Below are 22,215 nucleotides of genomic sequence, written 5' to 3' on the forward strand. Positions count from 1 at the left end.
CTATCCATGTGTCCTTCGATGATTCATATTAGTCAATACAAGTAAATAGAGAAATTACATGGGCACCTGAAGAGCTATTGTTTTTCTCTGAAAACAAATGCTACTTTAAATTGAATATACACCACATCTAGTTATATTTCAATGATAATGTATGAGACTGGATTAGCAAGATGAATGACATTTATTTTTAAAACAATGGCATTGTCCCGAAAGCATTCTTGAATGAATATCAATCGCAAGGATTCATAGTCATGATTCATTTATGAAATGCAATCACGTTCCCTATTCACTTGACGTTGAGTGGTTATCAAAGTTTTAAGAGATAAAAATAATTTACATTCATTAGTCAATTTACGACATTCCATTAAATTCCAATTCTGTAATCTACAAATATTACTTAGTTGCTTGTCACAAGAACAAGTATGTACACTACCTGCTAATTGAAATTAATCAGATCGACAAACATACTTTCTGACTTGCAATCTTTAATATCGTCATGGGTTATAATTGAATCATCGCTTAATACCTTAATCTGTCTTCCAAGAGGGCCATGAACATTTAGTAAAAATACTTACCAGAAATGTTGTAGAATACTTATAACAAAATGCTTTAATTTAAAATATAGCATGGCCCATATTTTTGCACACACATACATAATATTTTACTGATATCTCATTTACAGCTTATGGATGGAGAATGTTTGTTTTTCTATTTCCCATATTGCATTGTTGTGGGACCACATTACTATTACTTTGTGAGCCAAACAAATTCAGTCACAGTTTTGACATGTGTAGGGGGGTGCAGCATTGAAAGCAAATCCAGGTGTTTAGCATTTTGCCAATGACATGACTCATACTGTAATGTGTCTACCTGTTGATGGAATAGTGAACTGATGAGCACTATGGATTGGTTCATAATTAGCCAATCTTAACACTGACAATAAAGTAATTGAGACATGTTGACAATAATTTGAAAACATAAATCTATAAAAAATAAATAACATAAAAACACTAACATAATTAACCACCCCCAGTACGCCTGTCAAGACTATTTTTAAACAGCATGCTTTCAATAATAGTGGAATGCTTTCATTCATTGGCTAAACAGAGAGTGGGCTGTACCAACAGGAGTGCTTTGATATTTCATTGAGTGCAGTTTGATGCAAATATAGAGAAAGAGAATAAAATGAAACGGGAAACATGGAAATAATCAAACAGAAAACGGAACTGCATTCACAGATTTCTATTAAGAACTTCCAGTACCAGACAGGCAATGTTGTTCATATCGCACACGCACACATGTAGTATCTATGAATGGTGTCTGCAGCTTTGCTCCAGTGCTTGTAATGTCTCATAGTGGCAGTCAGTGTTCGTCTGGACACGGGGCCCCTGCTGACAGGTACCCGTTGGTCCCATGGGCTTTATTGGTCCCGTTGGTGGTGCTGTTGTGGTGCTTCTGAACAGGAGCGGGCGGAGGACCGTTGTCCTCGTCAGAGCTGGACTCAATGTCACTGCGGTTGTCTTTCGACACCTGTGGAGAGTTGCAGGTGCTGTTAGAACAGCTCATATACAATCTGATGTCATGACAGAGGAAGTACAAGCGGTTGGCCATTGCTATTGGTTTCCTTATTTTACAAATAAGAGGAAAACGTCAATAAAAACTAAAGGGACGGCTTGCGTTTCAGAACAATCTGTAATTGTGATTAGTTAGTGAGATAGCATGTGACAATAATACACAAATAAGTTTCTCCTCTTTATATTCTACTACTTACATGTAAAGGATTCCACTTCCCCACCTTGGTTGAAAGGTTAGCATAAGGGATAGAAAAGTCAAATCAATGAAGGCTATTGACAACAAAACAGTTTAGTGAAAAGCTCCTGTAGTACAGTACATGTATGGTGAGCTTGAGTGCGAAGATTTTCCCAATGCTTTGCATCCACAATTACAAAAAGTAACATGGTAGTACTAAATTCTAAATTACATACATAATGAGAATGACTTTAACTACATAAAGTTTGTCCTCTCGCAAAGCATTACTGTATAACAATATGACAGAGACTGCTTCCCAAATTACACCCTATTCCCTATGGGCCCTGGTCAATGGTAGTGCACTACATAGGGACTAGGGTGCCATTTGGGACCCTGTCAATGTGAACTGGGGGAGAATCTCAATTGCATTTCCTTGACTCCTCACATCCTCTCTTCTCGCCTCCTTCTCAAAAGCCATTGGAGGAGAAGGTCAGAGAGGAGGGACCTCTGACTTGTCTCTCACCTTTCCTCTGGATATGGCTCGACAGGCTATCTTCACTATGAGGTAGGACCAGAAGGAGTGCAGGAACTGCAGCAGGATCAGCAGCAGGTTGAACACCCACCAGGATGGGTACGGCCCCACAATCTCCCAGCTCTCAAACAAGGTAGTGTTTAAAATCCTACAAGAGAGAGAGACAGACAGACAGAGAGGATTATTCAATTAGTGATAGCAAAGTATAGCTTGATATGATTGAGCTATTTCAGTGAAGGTAGAGATATTGCTGGACCAATAACTGTACATGGTATGAATCCTGCTGATACTGAAGCCATGGCAACAGCTATGCAGTAATGCCACCTTTGTGGCTGTTGTGGTGCACTCTGCCTGCACTGTGATATACTGTACAACCCACATGACAAGAGGAAATCTTTGAATAAGACATTTCTAAATGATTTACAGGCACTATTCAAAAGCAACCTTTCTACAGAGACAGAGCACTGCACTGTAGATGGTTATGATTTAATATCTCCAGAATAGAGAGTAATTTGTCATTTTGACCTGGTTATCAACAGCTCTATCCTCGAGTGTGGCCTCAAAGGAAATATATTTTAGGTTGATAAAGTTGGGGTGTCGTCTCAGAGCAGGATAGTAAATCATGTCCCTTTTCCCTTCTTACATTGACGGTACTGCTGAGTGTGACAAGGACATCACACAGTAAGATGGTGCTCATGTATTCAGGACTATGACTGGTTTTCTACTGCTTCTCTCTCAAGGTAGGATGCCCTGGCACTGATGACACATCAAAAACATCCCAGTACAATACAAATTCATTATCTAATTGGAAGTCCAATATGAAAAAACTAAACTATCTGGTATTGATACGAAATGACACAGACCATAATAACATAAAGAGGTAGTTAATTGATGTTTTCAATGTGTACATATAATGTGTAATTTTAGATTCCAGTCTAGAATGTATGTCAAATAATTGATCTAAAAATAATGGTCAATCTCTCATCTTATCCCCCCTCTCTCTTTACTGGAGAAGATATGTCTATATTGTGGCTGTAGTATCCATAGTAACTATTACTAAGCAACAAAACACACCAAGACCTGTATAAAATGAAAACCTTCATGGCAAAATTGCAAAGCCCATTTGGAAAGTGTCAATATTCTGAGATCTACAGTGCATTCATGCCTCCTGTAGACGGAGACAGATAAGATGCATAGAGACAAACATTCTCAGATAAAGTGATGTGTTAACTGACCGCACACAAGACACTCGAGCCCATCGTTTCAATTGAGCTGTAGATTTTCACAATGAAGACATTGTCTGTGTCCCAAACGACACCCTATTCCCTACATAGTGCACTACTTTTGACCAGTGCCCATAGGGAATAGGGTGCCATTTGGGATGCATTCATTCGATGTAGAGACAAAGCATCTTTACCAGACAGGATAGACACCCAACCTGGAACTGATGAAGACCATTGCAAACATGACAAACAGGAGGTTGCAAAGTCTCTGGCACTTGGCATAGTTGGCCATTTTGGCAACCTGCAACAGAAGTCACAGATGCATGTTCACAAGCAAAATTATTACTAATGGCATAATTCACAATACAAAAAACAAACATGGATGTTGCATCCGCCGTATCTTTTTTATACACTGAAATAGTTTTTTTAGCAGTACATAGTTGAAATCTACAGATGGCCGATTTCCCCCGATAGCTACTGTGCTCATTGACCTCACTGTGTGATGGCTTGCGTGTGATTCTAAAACAACCACAAAAGAACCACAGGAGCCATGTCCATGGGGTGTGAAGAACACACATCAGGGCCACTTTCAGTAGGCAAACGTTGTGGAACGCAGCAGATAGAAAAGTTGTGAATATAAATGACATGTTTGTTCTTCAAAACATATTTCCATCTGAACGTTCCACAACGTTGTGCCTCGCTGAACGAGTCCCATGTCTCTACTCACCTCCATCAGGACGTCGGCGGCGTCGTGAAGACACATGACCAGTGTGCCCACTCTAGCCATGTTGTTGACGTAGGAGAAGGTGATGAGGGTGATTGTCGCAAGGTGGTGCAGGAACATGATCAGGAAGTCCTGGGGGACACAGGCGTCATAGTCATGTCACACAATGGCAGAAGGAGAAAGCATTCACAGCTCTCTATCATGTGACTCATAGCAAGGGGACTTGTACAGCATATGGGTTTTATGAAAACCTCTGCGTCATGCAGAGAGTATGACTGCTGCTGTATTATTTGTGCTCACACTGGATAAGTGGACTCCTCAGCCCCTTGTACACTTGCTGGCTGCACACTAATCAGAACATCGATGGTGACATGCTGACAAGGACATTGACTCTTTGTAAACACTACACTCAGTAAACGGCCATACTGTATATGCTGTGCAATTCAACTTCCCTCCCATCTGCTTTTGATTTGTGTCAACAATTCTGTTGTTTCTCTGAATGCGGGACTCACCTTCGTTTCTCATCTACAGTGCCGTGACAAGGTATTTGCCCCCTTTCAGATTTTCAACCAAAACATAATATTAGGTCAAGGGAACCTGAGTTTACAAATAACACAAAAAATATATACTTATTTTATTTATTTAATTAACAAAGTTATGCAACACCCAATTCCCCTGTGTGAAAAAGTAATTGCCCCCTTACACTCAATAACTGGTTGTGCCACCTTAAGCTGCAATGACTACAACCAAATGCTTCCTGTAGTTGTTGATCAGTCTCTCACTTCACTGTGGAGGAATGTTGGCCTACTCTTGCATGCAGAACTGCTTTAACTCAGCGACATTTGTGGGTTTTCAACTATGAACTGCTTGTTTCAAGTCCTGCCACAACATCTCAATTGGGATTAGGTCTGGACTTTGACTAGGCCATTCCAAAACTTCAAATTTGTTGCTTTTTAACCATTTTCATATAGACTTGATTGTGTGTTTTGGATCATTGTCTTGCTGCATGACCCAGCTGCGCTTCAGCTTTAGTTCACAGATGGATGGCCTGACATTCTCCTGTAGAATTCTCTGATACAGAGCAGAATTCATGGTTCTTTCTATTAAGGCAAGTCGTCCAGGTCCAGCAAAGCATCCCCAAACCATCAACCTACCACCACCATGCTTGACCGTTGGTATGAGGTTCTTACTGTGGAATGCAGTGTTTGGAAAGCCAGACATAATGGGACCCATCTCGTCCAAAAAGTTGACTCAACTTTGTCAAAAAGCACCTGGTAGCACCTGGATGATCATCAAGACTCTTGGAAGAATGTTCTATGGACAGATGAAACAAAAAGTATAACTTGTTGGATGACATTGGTCCCATTATTTCTGGCGAAAACCAGGCAATTACTTTTTTACACAGGGGCATTGGATGTTGCATAACTTTGTTTATGAAATAAATGAAATAAGTATGTATTTGTTGTGTTATTTGTTCAATCAGGTTCCCTTTATCTAATATTAGGTTTTGGTTGAAGATCTGATAACATTCAGTATCAGAAATATGCAAAAGTAGAGAAAATTAGAAAGGGGGCAAATACTTTTTCACAGAACTGTACTTCAGTAGACTGACAGTAATTTATTTCACACATGACTGAGTAGGAGAATCACATCTGGAAAAAATGTACAAAAAGAGAGGGGTCTACATGTACTACAACTAAGGTTGCCTCTAGTCAGTCTAGATTAGTCTGTATTAAATCAGTCTAGTCTAGTTAAAGCTAGCCTGGTTGCGATGTCCTGATGAGTGAGGCTGTGGCTGGATGTGGATGACATGGGAGAGCCTTCCTGTGCACCACGAGGTTGAAGAGGATCAGTACAGCAGGACAGCAGCAGAGCAACCGGCCCAGAGCAGGAGGAGGATGAGGAGGAGGAGGAGGAAGAGCAGTGGTGTGAAATGCAGAATGGAAGCATGGCAAAATAGAGTGCAGGGAACATACTGGAATTGGCAGGGGGTGCAGAGGACCTCCTCAATGCGTGGTTTTGTGCATGAAAAAACTGAAAGGAGAAACAAAAACAGACAACATGCCAACAGTCAACACAGAGATGAGAGGTGAGGGCATAAATACCATGGCATCATGGGACAGCTGTGAGTGAGTGATTGAGTGAGTGAGTGAGTGAGTGAGTGAGTTAGGTGTGCTGTGGAGTGGACAGGGTGGGGCAGAGAGAGGAGGAAGAGAGGTAGGCATATGCCTGTGGTGAGAGGCATGCAAATTGACATTCTGTGAACCACAAGAACTATGGAAAAGACCACGGCCAAGGTGGCAACTCCATAAACAATAACACATGTTAATGTAAACGAATGGCTGTTGATGCAGATTTGAATTGGAAAAATACTGAAAAGATTGATTGATGATTCAAATCGTAAAGCCTATACCCATGCTGTATTTATAATTACACCCCCTATATTGTACCCTTTGTTCTTGACACCCCTCAACAGTGCTAAAGAAGATAACATAGCTCATTTAAGAAAAAAATGTAAGCAGAGGCAATACTGACAGCTCAAACATGGAGGAGCCCTGACCTGTAAAATAAGTCTTATAGCTTGTGTACGCGATGTGTTAGAAAGAGTGTACACTGAGTATACAAAACATTAGGAACAACTCTTTCCATGACATAGACTGACCAGGTGAATCCATGTGAAAGCCATGATCCCTTATTGATGTCACTTGTTAAATCCACTTCAATCAGTGTAGATGAAGGCTTGAGACAATTAAGACATGGATTGTGTATGTGTGCCATTCAGAGGGTGACTTGGCAAGACAAAATATTTAAGTGCATTTGAACGGGGTATGGTAGTAGGTGCCAGGCGCACCGGTTCGTGTCAAGTACTGCAACTTTGCTGGGTTTTTCCACGTTCATCAGTTTCCCATGCGTATCAAGAATGGTCCACCACCCAAAGGACATCCAGCCAACTTGACACAACTGTGGGAAGCATTGGAGTCAACATGGGCCAGCATCCCTGTGGAACGCTTTCAACACCTTGTAGAGCCCAAGTCCCGATGAATTAGGCTGTTCTGAGGGCAAAATTGATATTAGGAAGGTGTTCCTAATGTTTGGTATTCTCAGTGTACGTGAGTGTCTTAAATGTGTGAACAGACACAGGAATTGTGTGCACATCAGGAATTCTGCAGCACTCTTTTCCATGGTGGCTGTTCCATGGATTATTTATCTTTAGTCTGGCGATTAAGCGTGAGTGAGAAAACTGGGCCTGATGTCATCCCAGCTGTTTATTTGACCCTCAATTAGTGTTTAAACATCGTTCAGGATGAAGTGGAGAGGGAGGCTAGGTTACGAAGTTGATATAATCACCATGAGCTACTAACAAAATCACCTCAGATAAACCAGGGCTAAAACACACACTGATATTAACAACAACTTGAAACCATTCGTATTCAATATTAAATATTTCAATTAATCTTTTTAATTCTTAATGACGGTTTTGATCAGCGGGTACAACAAAAAACATTACGCTGAAATCAAAAAATAATGGAGAAATGTAATAAATCGGCAGATTCTAGGAACTGAATACTGAAATAGGACTCACTCCAAAACAAATGTGAGGGGAAAACAGTTTAGAATGGCTGCCAGAAAATCCTACTCATAAAAGTTATGAGCAAACACTATTCCATCTCCTCCTCTCAGAGGCCTGTGATTTCACAGAGCAGAGAGACTAGACCACATCAGGGCAAAGGCACCGCTCCCAGGGATTAAATAAAACTAAGTCATGGAACAGACAATCGGAGGAGGCCTGAATGCAAGTGCAGACAAACATTAATTAGGGCTTCCCTCTGAGATTACTACTGTGTAAATCAAAGCTGGAGCTGAACAATACAAAGGATTATAAAGGAGAAAAAACTCAGAACACATTTGGTTTCTGAATGTTCTAAAACCGTTGTGAAGCCTTTTCCCTGACTTAATATTGGCTTTATTGTTAAAGATGACTATTATTAGTTTTATTTTGTATTATTATTAACATAATTACCTTGGTTAAAAGGAAATGGGTGTTACATCATATGCAAACAAATATCTATGGAGGAAGCAATGTGATAAACAAACTATTGACTTAATTGGTATCCTACCTTCCTCCTGATATCTGTGAACTGGGAGAACAGAAGGGACAGGTAGAAAGACAGCTCCAGTATATAGTAATAGTGGATGTCCACCGTCAGTGGCTGTGAAAATACACACGTAGGTCAACAAAGTTAGATCAAACGTACTGTAGGTATTACAGACCTTTCAAATACAATAACTGTTATAGGTGTAAAGAAGTTGCTTAGCAAAAATGAAACAGAGAAAACATTGGTAATTTTTTCATGATGAAAACATTACCTGATAAGGGTAGTTATACCAGCACTCTCTTGTGTTCCATAGCCATGGGGTCTGCAGAGGCAATACATGAACAGAATATGAATGTACTGTTATGCTGTTCCCAAATTAAAAGTGTATTTACATTCATAAAGTGCTATTGATCCCCACACCTGAATGCTATGTTGCCTCTGGCTCAACACTAAATGTTTGATTAAAATACAGCACATCAATAACCTTGGGAATGTATCCATGTCAGATTGTATTTTCATCAAGGGAAACTTAATTGAATCAAAGCAAGCTTTTGCTGTGCGCTAGTAGTGCAAAGTAATCATGAACGCACTAGCCTGGGGATGACTGAGAATGTTAATTCTGGTCCCAGGCTACATGATGAATGCTCTAGTGAACTGGGGGATGTGGTTTTGACTGTCTTATGTCTTGCCACAAGAGGGACCTAGACTACAAAGGCAGGGTAATGAGCTGCTTATTGCCATTATCTCTCACAGGGTATGTTTGCCTTCAACGAGAGATGATTCTGGACCAAAACAAATGTAACCTACTTAAAAATGCTAAGTCTGCTTTAGTTGATGTGCAAACTCACACTCTTACATTAGGGAGGAACATAGTTCCATAGTTGTCTGGTGGAAAAATGCAGAATATGACCAGTAAGCCAACTGAGCTACATTACAGAGTCGTTACTCAATCATCACCCATACTGTATCAACTTAGAGCTTAGGAGAGATGATGAGGGCTATGACACAGTTAAAGGTTCACCTTGGTAAGACTTAAAGGAAAGGTTCACCCATTTTGAATGTTATATCATTTTTGTGCATCTCTGAGCGACGTTCTATCGATTCCCGGGGTCATTTCATGTTTTCATGTATATCTGAGCTATTGTCCTTCAAGCAGGCAGAAATACAGCCGTTATGACGAGTTTTGCATCACACTGCGACTTATATCAAATCAAATCAAAACGCGACTTATAGGGAAGCCAATTGAGTTTGCATCTTCTCCCCTGTAGACCTGTGCTATTAATACCCCCCAGGGACTCACTAGGCCCAGCTGAAGGGAATGAACTCATTCCACAAAGTGCTTCGTCATGCAAGCTCTTGCAATGAGACATTCTCCTCGCAGCAATGTCTCCTATTCACCACCCTTACTCATTATTCTAGATCAATGGCAGCATCAGCAGCATTCAATTACTACAGACACTCAAAAGTATTCTGGCCTCAGTACATTACACAATAGCACAGAGTCAGACAGACACATTAAAAGACAAGAGATACCCTCGGAGGATGTGATTTCCTCTATATATCATCATAGAGTAACAACAGCATTAGACTGAAGGTGGTAGTTGACAGGGAACTAGTTTCTCAACTGTGCATGTGCTCACAGACACTAATATCTGCATTATGGATACCGTGCAGAGAGCAAATCTATCCATTATTTATCAGGTGATCACTGGTTGGAGTGTTTGAGAGGTGCATTCTTTTTCAGTTGGTACTCCTTGCACAGCAAGATGCATCAAATCTAACCTCCTCCACACATCCTCGAGTGCAAGGTTCTGTTATAGCTCCTCTTTGAAGAATGTGTCCTCAATACGGAAAGTGCTGAATAAAGATGTTTTCAGTTTGGTATTCATCAATGAAATGATTTTGGAAAGTAACCCACTCACCTTTTTAAGGAAACGCACTCCGTAGGTAAATATATAGAGGTAAAATGTCAATCTCCACCTGTGAAGAAAACAAAGAGAACAGAACGTCAGTCAGTAACACAATTATGGGTTTAGATGCATCCTCTGTGGAATGTCAAAGAGAGGCCATGTCTGAGCTCCTGTGAGGGAGGTCAATCCAAGGACAGCCAAGAAAGCCACCGGCTCTTTGTTCAATACCGTGACAGCATACAGGCTCAAATCACACTTGCACCTCTTAACAAACAGTCTCTTATTTTCCGCTATTCATCTGACTACAATTCCTTTTATTGTAAGCACTGAGTCACTGATGCTTTTAGTAAACAGAGCTTTTACTTCTTAGACCAATTAGTGGTGAACACAGTAGACGTACCATATTTTAAATCATTTTCAAAAGTCACAGAATGAAATGAAAATAGCTTTTGGAAAGGAAAGGCCTGTGGACACAAGAGTCATCTTGATCAGCTACTCGGTTTTCAACCTAACAGAAGAGTAACAAGTGTGAATTCAACCAGTGGCAGAGACTAGGTTATATTCTAGAACTATGTCCTGAGGCCTGCTAGCCTTGTCAGAGAAGTGGCCGGAGTGCCAGGGCTCTCACACCCCAGCATCTGCATTCCATGGTGAGTCACTTCCACTGGAGCCCGGACGCCACCGCACTGCACTGCTGCATGGCAGAGGGAGGTAGGCACTCCCAGTCCCAACCTCTGCTCTGGTCTTACATAACCCAGCACGTACCCACGACAACTGCATACTGATTGAATAGGAAAGTGTCTCCTGTGATCATGGGTTTCTATAGCTCTCAGGCAGAGCAGAGACTGAGACGTTTCCAGTTGACACTTCAGTGATCAAAGCCACGCTGAACAGGGAGACGCTGTTGCTGCACAGCCCAAAACAATCAACTAATTACTGCACTGGGAACAGACTGAGAGCTAGCCAATAACTAACACACGTCCTTGTCAGACATTACTGGGTTTCCTAATGATATTATTTTTATTTTTCTCACAAAAATGAATTATTTAATAGAAACTCTTGACTAAGACAGATTTTTTTTTCTGGTTCGTAACGATGACAAATTGCATCAATAATTCAAGACTGAGTCTTGCCATTAATATGGCCTCTCACAGGTGAAACAGCCTGTCAGCTGCAGGTGTACTCTGGTTTCACACAGTCACAGCAGCACACAGGAATACCCATCATGTACCAGGCCACAAATCAGAGACAGGAAGTTCCAACTCTGACTAGCATGGTGTGACAGGGATGTTGTATGAACCGAATAGTCACTGACCAGAGTATGTGAGCGGAGTTGACTGGTCGGAAATCCTGCTCATCGCTCATGAGCGGCGCTCCGCTAAAAAAACTCCATTCCTTAAAATCACAATTTAACCACACCCAACATCTATTTTTGTGACTACCTGGACCTACCACTTGGTTTTGAAGTATTGAAACCAAACCATATAATTTGAATGAAAAGTATTTTAATAAACATGAAAAGGTGATTGTAAGAAGTGCTCATAATTTCAAATAGGCTACATGTCATATTAAACAGAATAAAAACACTCTAAATAGGTCAGGAGCCAGACAGGGAGCCTAAGAAGGAACAAAAATCATTTAGGCTATATTATTTCAAGGCTATAGTCTACAAAGAAATACATTGTGAAGCATTTGCATGTGCGACACACTAGGCTGGTAGGGAGTCAGGGACATTAAGCGCTCAGCATTTAAACAACATTTTGTTGTATTAAATCATTATAGTCTATAAATTGCGCATATAGGCTGTGACTTACTTCGAATTAAATACAAATTAAATGAAAACTACCTTATTAGGCTGAGTCTACAGTGCCTTTGAATACATTTTTAGAAACACAAGTTTGGCCAGAGTCTGTGGCGTCAACAATGACACACTTCATTAGCTACCCACCTCGTTCCTTTCTTTTAGCATGTGCACGTAGTAAGTACACCATCGTGCTTTCGGGATATGTGTATTTTCAGATTCCACAATTATTCTTTAGTTGTGGACACTACATCACCGCACTCCCTCTCTAGCTCTTGGTCCTCATCTTTGTAAGTCACCTTGATTTTGCACCTGTGTGTTTTATCCATTTCTTTATGAAAATATTTTGCGAACTACATGACCATAGCTAAAGCAAGGTGCTATCGCAGCACATAAGTAGACTACAAATGCATGCTGGGCCAGGCATGCCCTGAGCTCGTGAAGTGAGCGCTACTGGAGCGAAATTGGAGCGGGCAAGAAGGCCGACGCGCCAGCCTTTGGGAATCTCGCTCCACGCTTCAGTCAAATTGGGCACGCTCCGCTCCTCTCTCCGCTCCAGCTCCGCTCACATACTGTCACTGACTGGCCTCAGAGGGGGAACTTTACAAATGCTGATCATGCTGTGTGACACTGGGAGTTGTGCTTCCATCCAGGTGGTTTTAGTGTGGGTAGCTTTAGCTGGCCTTACAAGAAGTAAGTCTTTTTGACAGCCATAGACAGAAAACACACCACAGTAGCCTTTGCAATGACGAATAAACTACAGCAAATCCATGTTGTCCTTTTTCTGAGGCTAAGAATCTCTGAGGTATCAAATGTCAGTGATCACAGTACATAGAGACTTTACCTGTGCTCTGGTTACAAATAGAACATATTTTTATATTTGAATGAGAAGAAAGTCTATCATACATGGAATTCAAATAATCAAACTTTTGCTCTCTGTGCTTTATTAATTGTAAAAACAAATGAGGTGGACTCATTTACCTAATGATAGGTCAAGAAGATGGTTGCTTGGCAACTGGTTAATCAAACACTGTAAAAGAGTGTGCTCCTAGTGCTGCGCTATTCAGGGCAGGCCCTACCATTAGGAAGCTAAACTGACCAAGACGCAACTCCAACAGCATCTCACATAATTCTGCCCCAAAACAATTAAAACGTATATACAGTATATCATATGGGCTATTTAGGTGACCGCTGATGCCGCCCCATGATAAGCAGTGCCCACTTTGCCAAAGTCAGGGGTGCAAAATATGTTTCTTGTCCATGCCCATCGTGCCTCTCCAGGGTGCTGTTGGAGAGCGACAGTGCTGCGGCACTCCAACAACACTCAAGTCATCTAACATAAATCATGTAGCCTATAGTAGAAAGACTAGTAGCATATTTGGTTTTTCTGTAGCCTACAGACTGGAGACCATATTTATAACAATGTTATGAGACAGACACTTTAAATAGAAAATCATGCACGATATCCGATCAAATAGTCCGGCACTATAGGCTACACTATTTTACTTTTACGGGGATAGGAGGGCGGCACAACGGCCAGGACCGGGCCTGGTGCTATTTATGTACAATTACTATGACTCACAACTACTTTCTCTAAATATAATTTTGCTGGTGACCAAATGGTACATGGTCCTGTCGCTTTATAACATGTTGTTGCATTCAAGCCATGAAAGCATGATGATACACTTAGATGTTATCAATCATTGCGCAGTTCCATTGTATTCTGCAGAGACAGTTATCACATGGTGATATCATAAATTTGCTGCTTTATCATAAATATTGTCATAAGTGAATGCAAATATTTATGTCCCTCAAAATGTGTGTATTAGGACATTCCTGACATTCTAGCTTACAAAACACAAATATGAGCTTTGTCTTTAAAGGCTCAGCAGATTATAATCTGCTACCTTTGGTTAATTTCTTCCTGACAGAATTGAACCACAGAGGACCATGGAGGGATGGAGGCAGATCAGTTCAGACAACCAGCACTGTGGTCGAAAACAAAGCACTTGCCCCACTGGGGACTGGGGACCAGACAGGCCGGATAAAACTAGCTGCAAAATAAATAACTGTGTGCAGCGTCTTTGGGCTCTGCTGTCTCCAGTCTAAATGTGTCTCTCTTTGTTAGCATAATGAAAAAGGGAACAGTGGCCTCACCTTGGCCATCCTGAAGTGTCTGAGACCACAGCGTCCTATCAAACCCAAACAGCTGCATACAAGGCACTAATTACAGTAGGAGTACTGCTGAGACGAGTGTGGCTGGTTCGGTTTAGGAAATTGCATGCTACTGAGACAACAGAGAAACCAATCAGGCATCCAATCCATTCTGAGTCTGTCCACTCCATTCCGCCTACAGACACAACACTACATATATTTAAAATGTAGGGACAACAGTTGTGACACTGTTGCTTCCTTGATTTAATTTTAGCAGAAGATATTGAGAAAACAGCTACAGATTTGCTCTAGTTGCATAGAGGCTATGCTTTTGTGAGACGTCTTACTTCTTTTGTTCCACCAAAATAACTGAATCCAGTTGGCAGTTGCTGAACCATGGTACTTTCACACTGACAAACTGAATCTGATATTTCTCTTTGAAGATCAAATAATGACCGCGCCAATCGTCTAAGCAGCGAGTTCCTTCAACCGTGAGCTCCTGAGTGAGAAACCTCAGAGACCCACTCTGTGCCTCGCTGCTTCTCCCACTGCCAGCCTGGCTCCACTGGTGACAGGCATGAGCCCACTCTGACAGGCCTGTTCAACTAGTAGATATCCCTCCAGACAGGAAAGACTGTCTGTCCCTCTAATAGCAAGGACTGGAAAGTCTATGTATCCACACCTAAATCTGTTCCACTGAACAAATGTGCATGTACAGTGCCGTAAAAAAGTATTTGCCCCCTTTCTGATTTTCTCTATTTTAGCATATTTCTGATACTGAATGTTATCAGATCTTCAACCAAAATCTAATATTAGATAAAGGAAACCTGAGTTTACAAATAACAGGAAAAATTGATACTTATTTTAATTATTTAATTAACAAAGTTATGCAACACCCAATTCCCCTGCGTGAAAAAGTATTGCCCCCTTATACTCAATAACTTGTTGTGCCACCTTTAGTTGCAATGACTGCAACCAAATGCTTCCTGTAGTTGGACGACATGGGTCCCACTATGCCTGGCGAAAACCAAACACTGCATTCCACAGTAAGAACCTTATACCAACGGTCAAGCATGGTGGTGGTAGTGTGATGGTTTGGGGATGCTTTGCTGCATCAGGACCTGGATGAATTGCCTTAATAGAAGGGACCATGAATTATTCTCTGTATCAGAGAATTCTACAGGAGAATGTCAGGCCATCCGTCTGTGAGCTGAAGCTGAAGCGCAGCTGGGTCATGCAGCAAGACAATGATCCAAAACACACAATCGAATTGACATGAAAATGGCTGATTAGGCCATTCCAAAACTTCAAATGTGTTTTTTTATAGTCCAGACCTAATCCCAATTGAGATGTTGTGGCAGGACTTGAAACAAGCAGTTCATGCTTGAAAACACACAAATGTAGCTGAGTTAAAGCAGTTCTGCATGGAAGAGTGGGCCAAAATTCCTCTACAGCAACGTGAGACTGATCAACAACCAGTTATTGAGTGTAAGGGGGCATACAAAGCTCTCCCTTGCCCTCCATTTGGCAGATCTGACCATAACTCTATCCTCCTGATTCCTGCTTATAAGCAAAAACTAAAGCAGGAAGCACCAGTGACTCGGTGCGTCACTCGGACGTGTACTCCGAGCATGTGCTGACCAACTGGCAAATGTCTTCACTGACATTTTCAACATGTCCCTGACTGAGTCTGTAATACCAACATGTTTCAAGCAGACCACCATAGTCCCCGTGCCCAAGGACACTAAGATAACCTGCCTAAATGACTACCCGTAGCACTGACGGCTGTAGCCATGAAGTGCTTTGAATGGCTGGTCATGGCTCACATCAACACCATTATCCCAGAAACCCTAGACCCACTCCAATTTGCATACCGCCCCAACAGATCCACAGATGATGCAATCTCTATTGCACTCCACACTGCCCTTTCCCACCTGGACAAGAGGAACACCTACGTGAGAATGCTATTCATTGACTACAGCTCAGCGTTCAACACCATAGTGCCCTCAAAGCTCATCACTAAGCTAAGGATCCTGGGAGTAAACACCTTCCTCTGCAACTGGATCCTGGACTTCCTGACGGGCCGCCCCCAGGTGGTAAGGGTAGGTAACAACAAATCTGCCACACTGATCCTCAACACGGGGGCCCCTCAGGGGTGCGTGCTCAGTCCCCTCCTATACTCCCTGTTCACCCATGACTGCATGGCCAGGCACGACTCCAACACCATCATTAAGTTTGCCGACGACACAACAGTGGTAGGCCTGACCACCGACAACGATGAGACAGCCTATAGGGAGGAGGTCAGAGACCTGGCCGTGTGGTGCCAGGATAACAACCTCTCCCTCAACGTGACCAAGACAAAGGAGATGATTGTGGACTACAGGAAAAAAAAGAGGACTGAGCACGCCCCCATTCTCATCGACAGGGCTGTAGTGGAACAGGTTGAGAGCTTCAAGTTCCTTGGTGTCCACATCACCAACGAACTATCATGGTCCAAACACACCAAGACAGTCGTGAAGAGGGCATGACAAAACCTATTCCCCCTCAGGAGACTGAAAAGATTTGGCATGGGTCCTCAGATCCTCAAAAGGTTCTACAGCTGCACCTACGAGAGCATCCTGACTGGTTGCATCACCGCCTGGTATGGCAACTGCTCGGCCTCCGACCGCAAGGCACTACAGAGGGTAGTGCGTACGGCCCAGTACATCACTGGGGCCAAGCTTCCTGCCATCCAGGACCTCTATACAAGGCGGTGTCAGAAGAAGGCCCTCAAAATTGTCAAAGACTCCAGCCACCCTAGTCATAGACTGTTCTCTCTGCTACCGCACGGCAAGCGGTACCGGAGTGCCAAGTCTAGGTCCAAATGACTTCTCAACAGCTTCTACCCCCAAGCCATAAGACTCCTGAACCGCTAATCATGGCTACCCGGACTATTTGCACTGCCCCCCTACCCCCACCCCATCTTTTTACACTGCTGCTACTCTGTTAATTATTTATGCATAGTCACTTTAACTCTACCCACATGTACATATTACCTCAACTACCTCAACTAGCCGGTGCCCCCGCACATTGACTCTGCACCGGTACCCCCCTGTATATAGCCTCCCAACTATTATTTTATTTAACTTCTGCTCTTTTTTTCTCAACACTTTTTTGTTGTTGTTGTTTTATTTTACTTTTTATAAAGTAAACGCATTGTTGGTTAAGGGCTGTAAGTAAGCATTTCACGGTAATGTCTACACCTGTTGTATTCGGCGCATGTGGCAAATAAAATTTGATTCGATTTGAATAGCGTTTTCACACAGGGGCATTGGGTATTGCAAAACTTTGTTTATTAAATAAATGAAATAAGTATGTGATTGTTGTGTTATTTGTTCATCAGGTTCCCTTTATCTAATATTATGTTTTGGTTGAATATCTGATAACATTCAGTATCAAAAATATGCAAAAGTAGAGAACATTTGAAAGGGGGCAAATAGTTTTTTACATGTGTTTATATTAGTCATAATAAGTGGCATTCTGAAGCTGTCGAGATCTCTTACATGCTCTCACAAAAGCGAGCCAACGTGCTGGGCTTCTCCTGGTTCCTGCGCTGTCGGAACCAGCGCTGGATGGTCCGCACATCCCAGTCCAGCTGTTTGGACAGGCCCTCCAACCTCTTCTCATCTGGATGCTAGCAAACACAAGATCCAGACACCTGACTGTTAACAAAGCTGTCATTATTGTGGGAAAGGTGTGACATGTCTGAAGTTAAAATGAAGTTAAAACAGGCTTGATATTCGCTGAAATCAAAGGCAATCAATGTCTTAACGTTTCATCAGCATGATGCACTATGGGGTAGTGAAACTAGGGCTGGGAATTTCCAGGGACCTCACAATATGATATTATGACAATACTTAGGTGCCGATACGATATGTATAGCGATTCGATACTGTGATTTTATTGCGATTTGATGTTCCAAACACATTGCTCACCATATGTCTGCTGCAGAGGGAAAAGAGAGAGTCATGAGAAAACAATTTTTGATCAATCATGGAAATAAAAGTGCTGAAAACTAATTGGCTCCCTATTTAAAAAGAAGATGGAGAACAAGCTATGAAGGAAAAATACTGGGGTTTTGGTGCGAGTACAGCCAACTAGCGCAAAAATAATATTGCGATATTGTAAAAACGATGCATCAAAAATAATACCCCGATATGTAACTCTATCGATTTTTTCCCCAGCACTAAGTGAAACTATGGGATCACCTGAAAAGAAGCTGAGAGGACACACCTTTGTTTCCATTTCTGAGGATGTACAATGACTGAGGATGTCTACCTTGTGTGGAGCTAGTCTGCTAAATTGCTCAGTATGTGAATCTGAGCATTTGTTAAAGGACCTCCATCCCTTTCTGAGCTAATAATAACCATGGTGCATCAATAGAACAAGGCACAAATACTTTCAAACATGATGTCTTGCTTTCTGGACTCAACCTGAATACAATGCCTTTTGCAAAGAGACTGATTTTAATCTACAGTATGTTATCAGCACTAAAATGCAAACAAATGTATCACATAGTTCCAGTGGAAAATCAGGAACTACTTTTGTTTTTACCTTGGTGATAGCAGTGAACACCTTCTCCAAAATGGCATTGGGCTGGGCTTTCTGTGGTCCATTGGCTTGTATCTTGAGACCCAAGGCACATGGTCTGGCAATAAACCTACAAAGAATAACACAAAAATATCAAAATATTCTCACAGTGGGTACTGTATCATCATCAACTAATTGTTGTTAAGCAGAAAAGTGTTTTGATCGTGATAAATGGGGACAATCGTGGCAGACACATTGACAATATTGACAACCAGTTGTTAAAAATAAATCTCAAAGCTTCAAAATCTTATCCAACTATAAGTACAATGTGTGAATTGCTGAATTATTATTTCAGTATACATTGTCAGCAATTTACAATATAAGAATTTGGCTAAATTTAACAACTGTATAAATGAAAGATGGCATCATGAAGCTATATGATTGAGTAACAGTCACATTAATGGACAAAGGGTTATGGAAGATTAAACTGCTGGAAGTGTATGCCAAGATCAAGATGAAATGTCCATGTGCAGACAGCTGAGAGAGAGAGAGAGTGTGTGTGAGAGAGAGAGAGATATTAGCAGTCTAGTGGTCTATTCATAAAAAGTCCTTACTCTGCAAATGAAGTGTCGTCAGCAATCAGAAAATCTAATCTGATCACCATAAACAGACCTTTCATGAGGAAATGTTATGCCTCACAACGTTTCAGTTTTAGCAATAAAAACCTTATCTGTTAAAGCCTGCCTTAAAAGTGAATTGTGAACACTGACTCAGTATAAATATAGTTTAGAACTCTAGCTGCCATTGAAAGAGGTAGTGTTATCTTCAGTGAGAGGCAACATAAGGGCAACAGCAGTTGTTGGCAGATTCAATGGACACTAATCCAGTACTACAATATGTTGTTTTAGCAAATAGTATCATAGATGCCCTTGTCCGATAATAGTAAATGTGAGGCTTGTGTATGCATAAGCAAGCTGTGTGTATAATCTACAATTAAAAAGCAAACATCTTGGTCTAGGAACACTTCAGGAACCACAGTCTTCACTTTTGTTTGGCCTATTAGTGCAATCATATTTTATAGGTCATATCATCAGTAATCAAGGACATTTACATTTAACAACAAGCCTCTCAACTGTCCCATGAAGACTTATACAGCACACATATTTCTATGTAAAAGTTCCATTGTGACTGTCACGGTGGTGGTTGTGACAGCAGGATGACCTTATGACATGTAGCCAATCAGTGACATGTATGTAGCCTACACTAAAATAGATTTCAACTGTAGCCTACTGACGAATGCACACAAATCTAAAATCAGACACCTATATGCCATATCACGATGAGCCGTTATAAAGAGTGTAGTATTAGGCAATGTTGAGACACTGCTGTGGAAGTCTGTCTGTTTTCTACTGATGTATGTGGTCTATTGTACAGAGCATCCCATGTGTCTGAGTGGTGTACCAGTCTAGCATCAACACTTAGCCTGGTAGACTATGTACAATTGGGATAGGCAGGCTTACAACAACAACATGAAGCTCAACACTGATCACCATCAAGACATAGGCATCACAGACCCTTACAAGGTCAATAGTAGGCTAAATTAGACGAGCATGACTCGAATAACGTCCTTGCCTCCTATTGACAGCTGCAACTTGCAACGTGGATGCTAGGCCAGCATGTCTCTCATTATGGAGAAAATAATTAATATCCAAATGCAGCTCTATTGCTCCGACACATTATTAATATCTCATAGAAGCATTGTTACAATGTAACAGACAGGCCTATAGAGAAGCTACAATGTTACATTCCTTGATACATCGCATCATGTGCATGTCATTGTCTAGAAATTCAGTGTGAGCATACATGCTTCAATAGCCTACCCGATACAATGTTCTTTAAAACAGTCTTTCTTTTGACTACATGTAAATTAAACGAACCCAACATTATCTCCAGTTATACCAATATAAGGTTATCACTTCTGAATGCACCCACCTTTCGAAAACCAGTCGAATCATAAAGATGCAGAAGGCTAAAGGACAAGCCAGATACAAATCCTCGGCTTGTGGGAATGTTGCCTCATCTGTGTTTTTTAAATCAGCCCAGGTTACATTGTGAGGGAGCCAAAATCTCTCGTTCCAAAACCATGTCAAAATACCAGCCATTTCCTTGGATTATGTACGCGTTGTCCCCTTTACCAATGGCCCAGAAATGAATGCGATAAATGAATGCGTTATCAATGGCCTATTGCGTAGTTGCAGCAGTCTCTCACCGGCGATCTTCGCAGGTTTTTAGTGTGATGGGGTCAGTGTATGCGTCGCCCGTCTATTTCAAACGTGTGTGTCGTGAACAACATTAGTGTGAGCAACAATAGTGGAATCGGTGGTTTGACTTCAAAATAAAAGTCCCCCATTGAAACACCCAAACGGATAAATATAGTGGAATCATGCCACAATTGGACTAGATAATGCTAAACATGGAATGTTTATGTTGGTAACCCTCGTAACCCGAATATGTTGGTAACCCTTCGAGGGATCCTCCAAACACTGGCTTCGAGGGTTGCCAATATATCCTCCAAACACTGGCTTCGAGGGTTACCATCATATTCAGTTTACCAACATATTCAAATAATGATTGATATATTTTCATTAAAAACGTTATTTTTATTAATTTATTCATACTATTTCATCCATCCACAAGATATAGTCCCGACACAAATCTAGGGTTGCTACCCAAGCCGGCTGGTCGTTCATTCTATCGGTTCGGTTGCCAGAGACGCAACCCAGTCGTTCAGTCTTTTTGTTCTGTATTTATGGATAGTCGTTTGTTGTAAATGTACCATTGCCATACTGGCTGGCAACGTTCTTATCCCTTGCTTGCTAGCTAGCCAACTACGGCTAATTTACAGTCACATCAAAAAGTACAGCCAGAATAACAGCAAAGTAGCTGCATTTGCATTTGTTTAAGCTGTTTTCTAGTGACATTTATTTGGATACATCCATAACAATGAGCTAATGAGGTGCGATTTCGCCTGACATAGAAAATGTGCTCACTCGTCAGGACACTGTTGTTCAGAGGAGCTAGCCAAGAACACAGCTACAGTAACACAATCACTTCAAACTGAAGCTGGAAAGACTACAAACTAGCTGCACTTCGTTTCGTTAGAAATTGTTTCAATTGACATTTCTTTGTATATATCCATAAAAATGATGCCAGCTGATTCATGATTTCGGCTGAGAAACGCTCCCTGCCTGTCTGTCTCTTCCCGACTTCCGACACGTTCATTACATTTACATTTTGGTCATTTAGCAGACGCTCCTATCCAGAGCGACGTACACTTAGTGAGTGCATACATTTTTCATTACTATGGGACAGCTGGAGATCGAATTTGAATATTGAAACAATGTTGCAAATGTTGGAGAGACAGACAGCAAGGTTTATACAAATCTCCACTGTTGA

At 41.4% G+C, this 22,215-nt stretch overlaps 1 protein-coding gene across 1 annotated transcript; it reads right to left on the reverse strand.

Annotated features, from left to right (window-relative positions):
- Window positions 1-467: 467 nt before the first annotated feature.
- On the reverse strand, window positions 468-21,081 carry cers6 (ceramide synthase 6). The gene is made up of 11 exons (XM_041865001.2): window positions 20,752-21,081; window positions 18,784-18,889; window positions 17,733-17,863; window positions 10,248-10,305; window positions 8,597-8,647; window positions 8,347-8,439; window positions 4,232-4,360; window positions 3,699-3,805; window positions 2,273-2,429; window positions 1,772-1,795; window positions 468-1,530 (listed from the first exon to the last, which is right to left on the reverse strand). The coding sequence occupies exons 1-11, from the start codon at window positions 20,919-20,921 to the stop codon at window positions 1,363-1,365; spliced, it is 1,194 nt and encodes a 397-aa protein (XP_041720935.2). The 5' UTR covers window positions 20,922-21,081; the 3' UTR covers window positions 468-1,362.
- Between the last annotated feature and the right edge of the window lie 1,134 nt (window positions 21,082-22,215).

The sequence above is a fragment of the Coregonus clupeaformis genome, chromosome 4 (assembly GCF_020615455.1).
Source record: "Coregonus clupeaformis isolate EN_2021a chromosome 4, ASM2061545v1, whole genome shotgun sequence".
Classification (NCBI taxonomy): Eukaryota; Metazoa; Chordata; class Actinopteri; order Salmoniformes; family Salmonidae; genus Coregonus; species Coregonus clupeaformis.

What these genes read in the sequence shown, in the direction of transcription:
- cers6 (XM_041865001.2), bottom strand. Translation starts at nt 20,921, where the DNA reads ATGGCTGGTATTTTGACATGGTTTTGGAACGAGAGATTTTGGCTCCCT. An exon ending in ATTCGACTGGTTTTCGAAAG is followed by an intron (nt 18,890 to 20,751) that starts GTGGGTGCATTC and finishes TATTCTTTGTAG; the next exon opens with GTTTATTGCCAGACCATGTG. An exon ending in TGTTCACTGCTATCACCAAG is followed by an intron (nt 17,864 to 18,783) that starts GTAAAAACAAAA and finishes TGTGTTTGCTAG; the next exon opens with CATCCAGATGAGAAGAGGTT.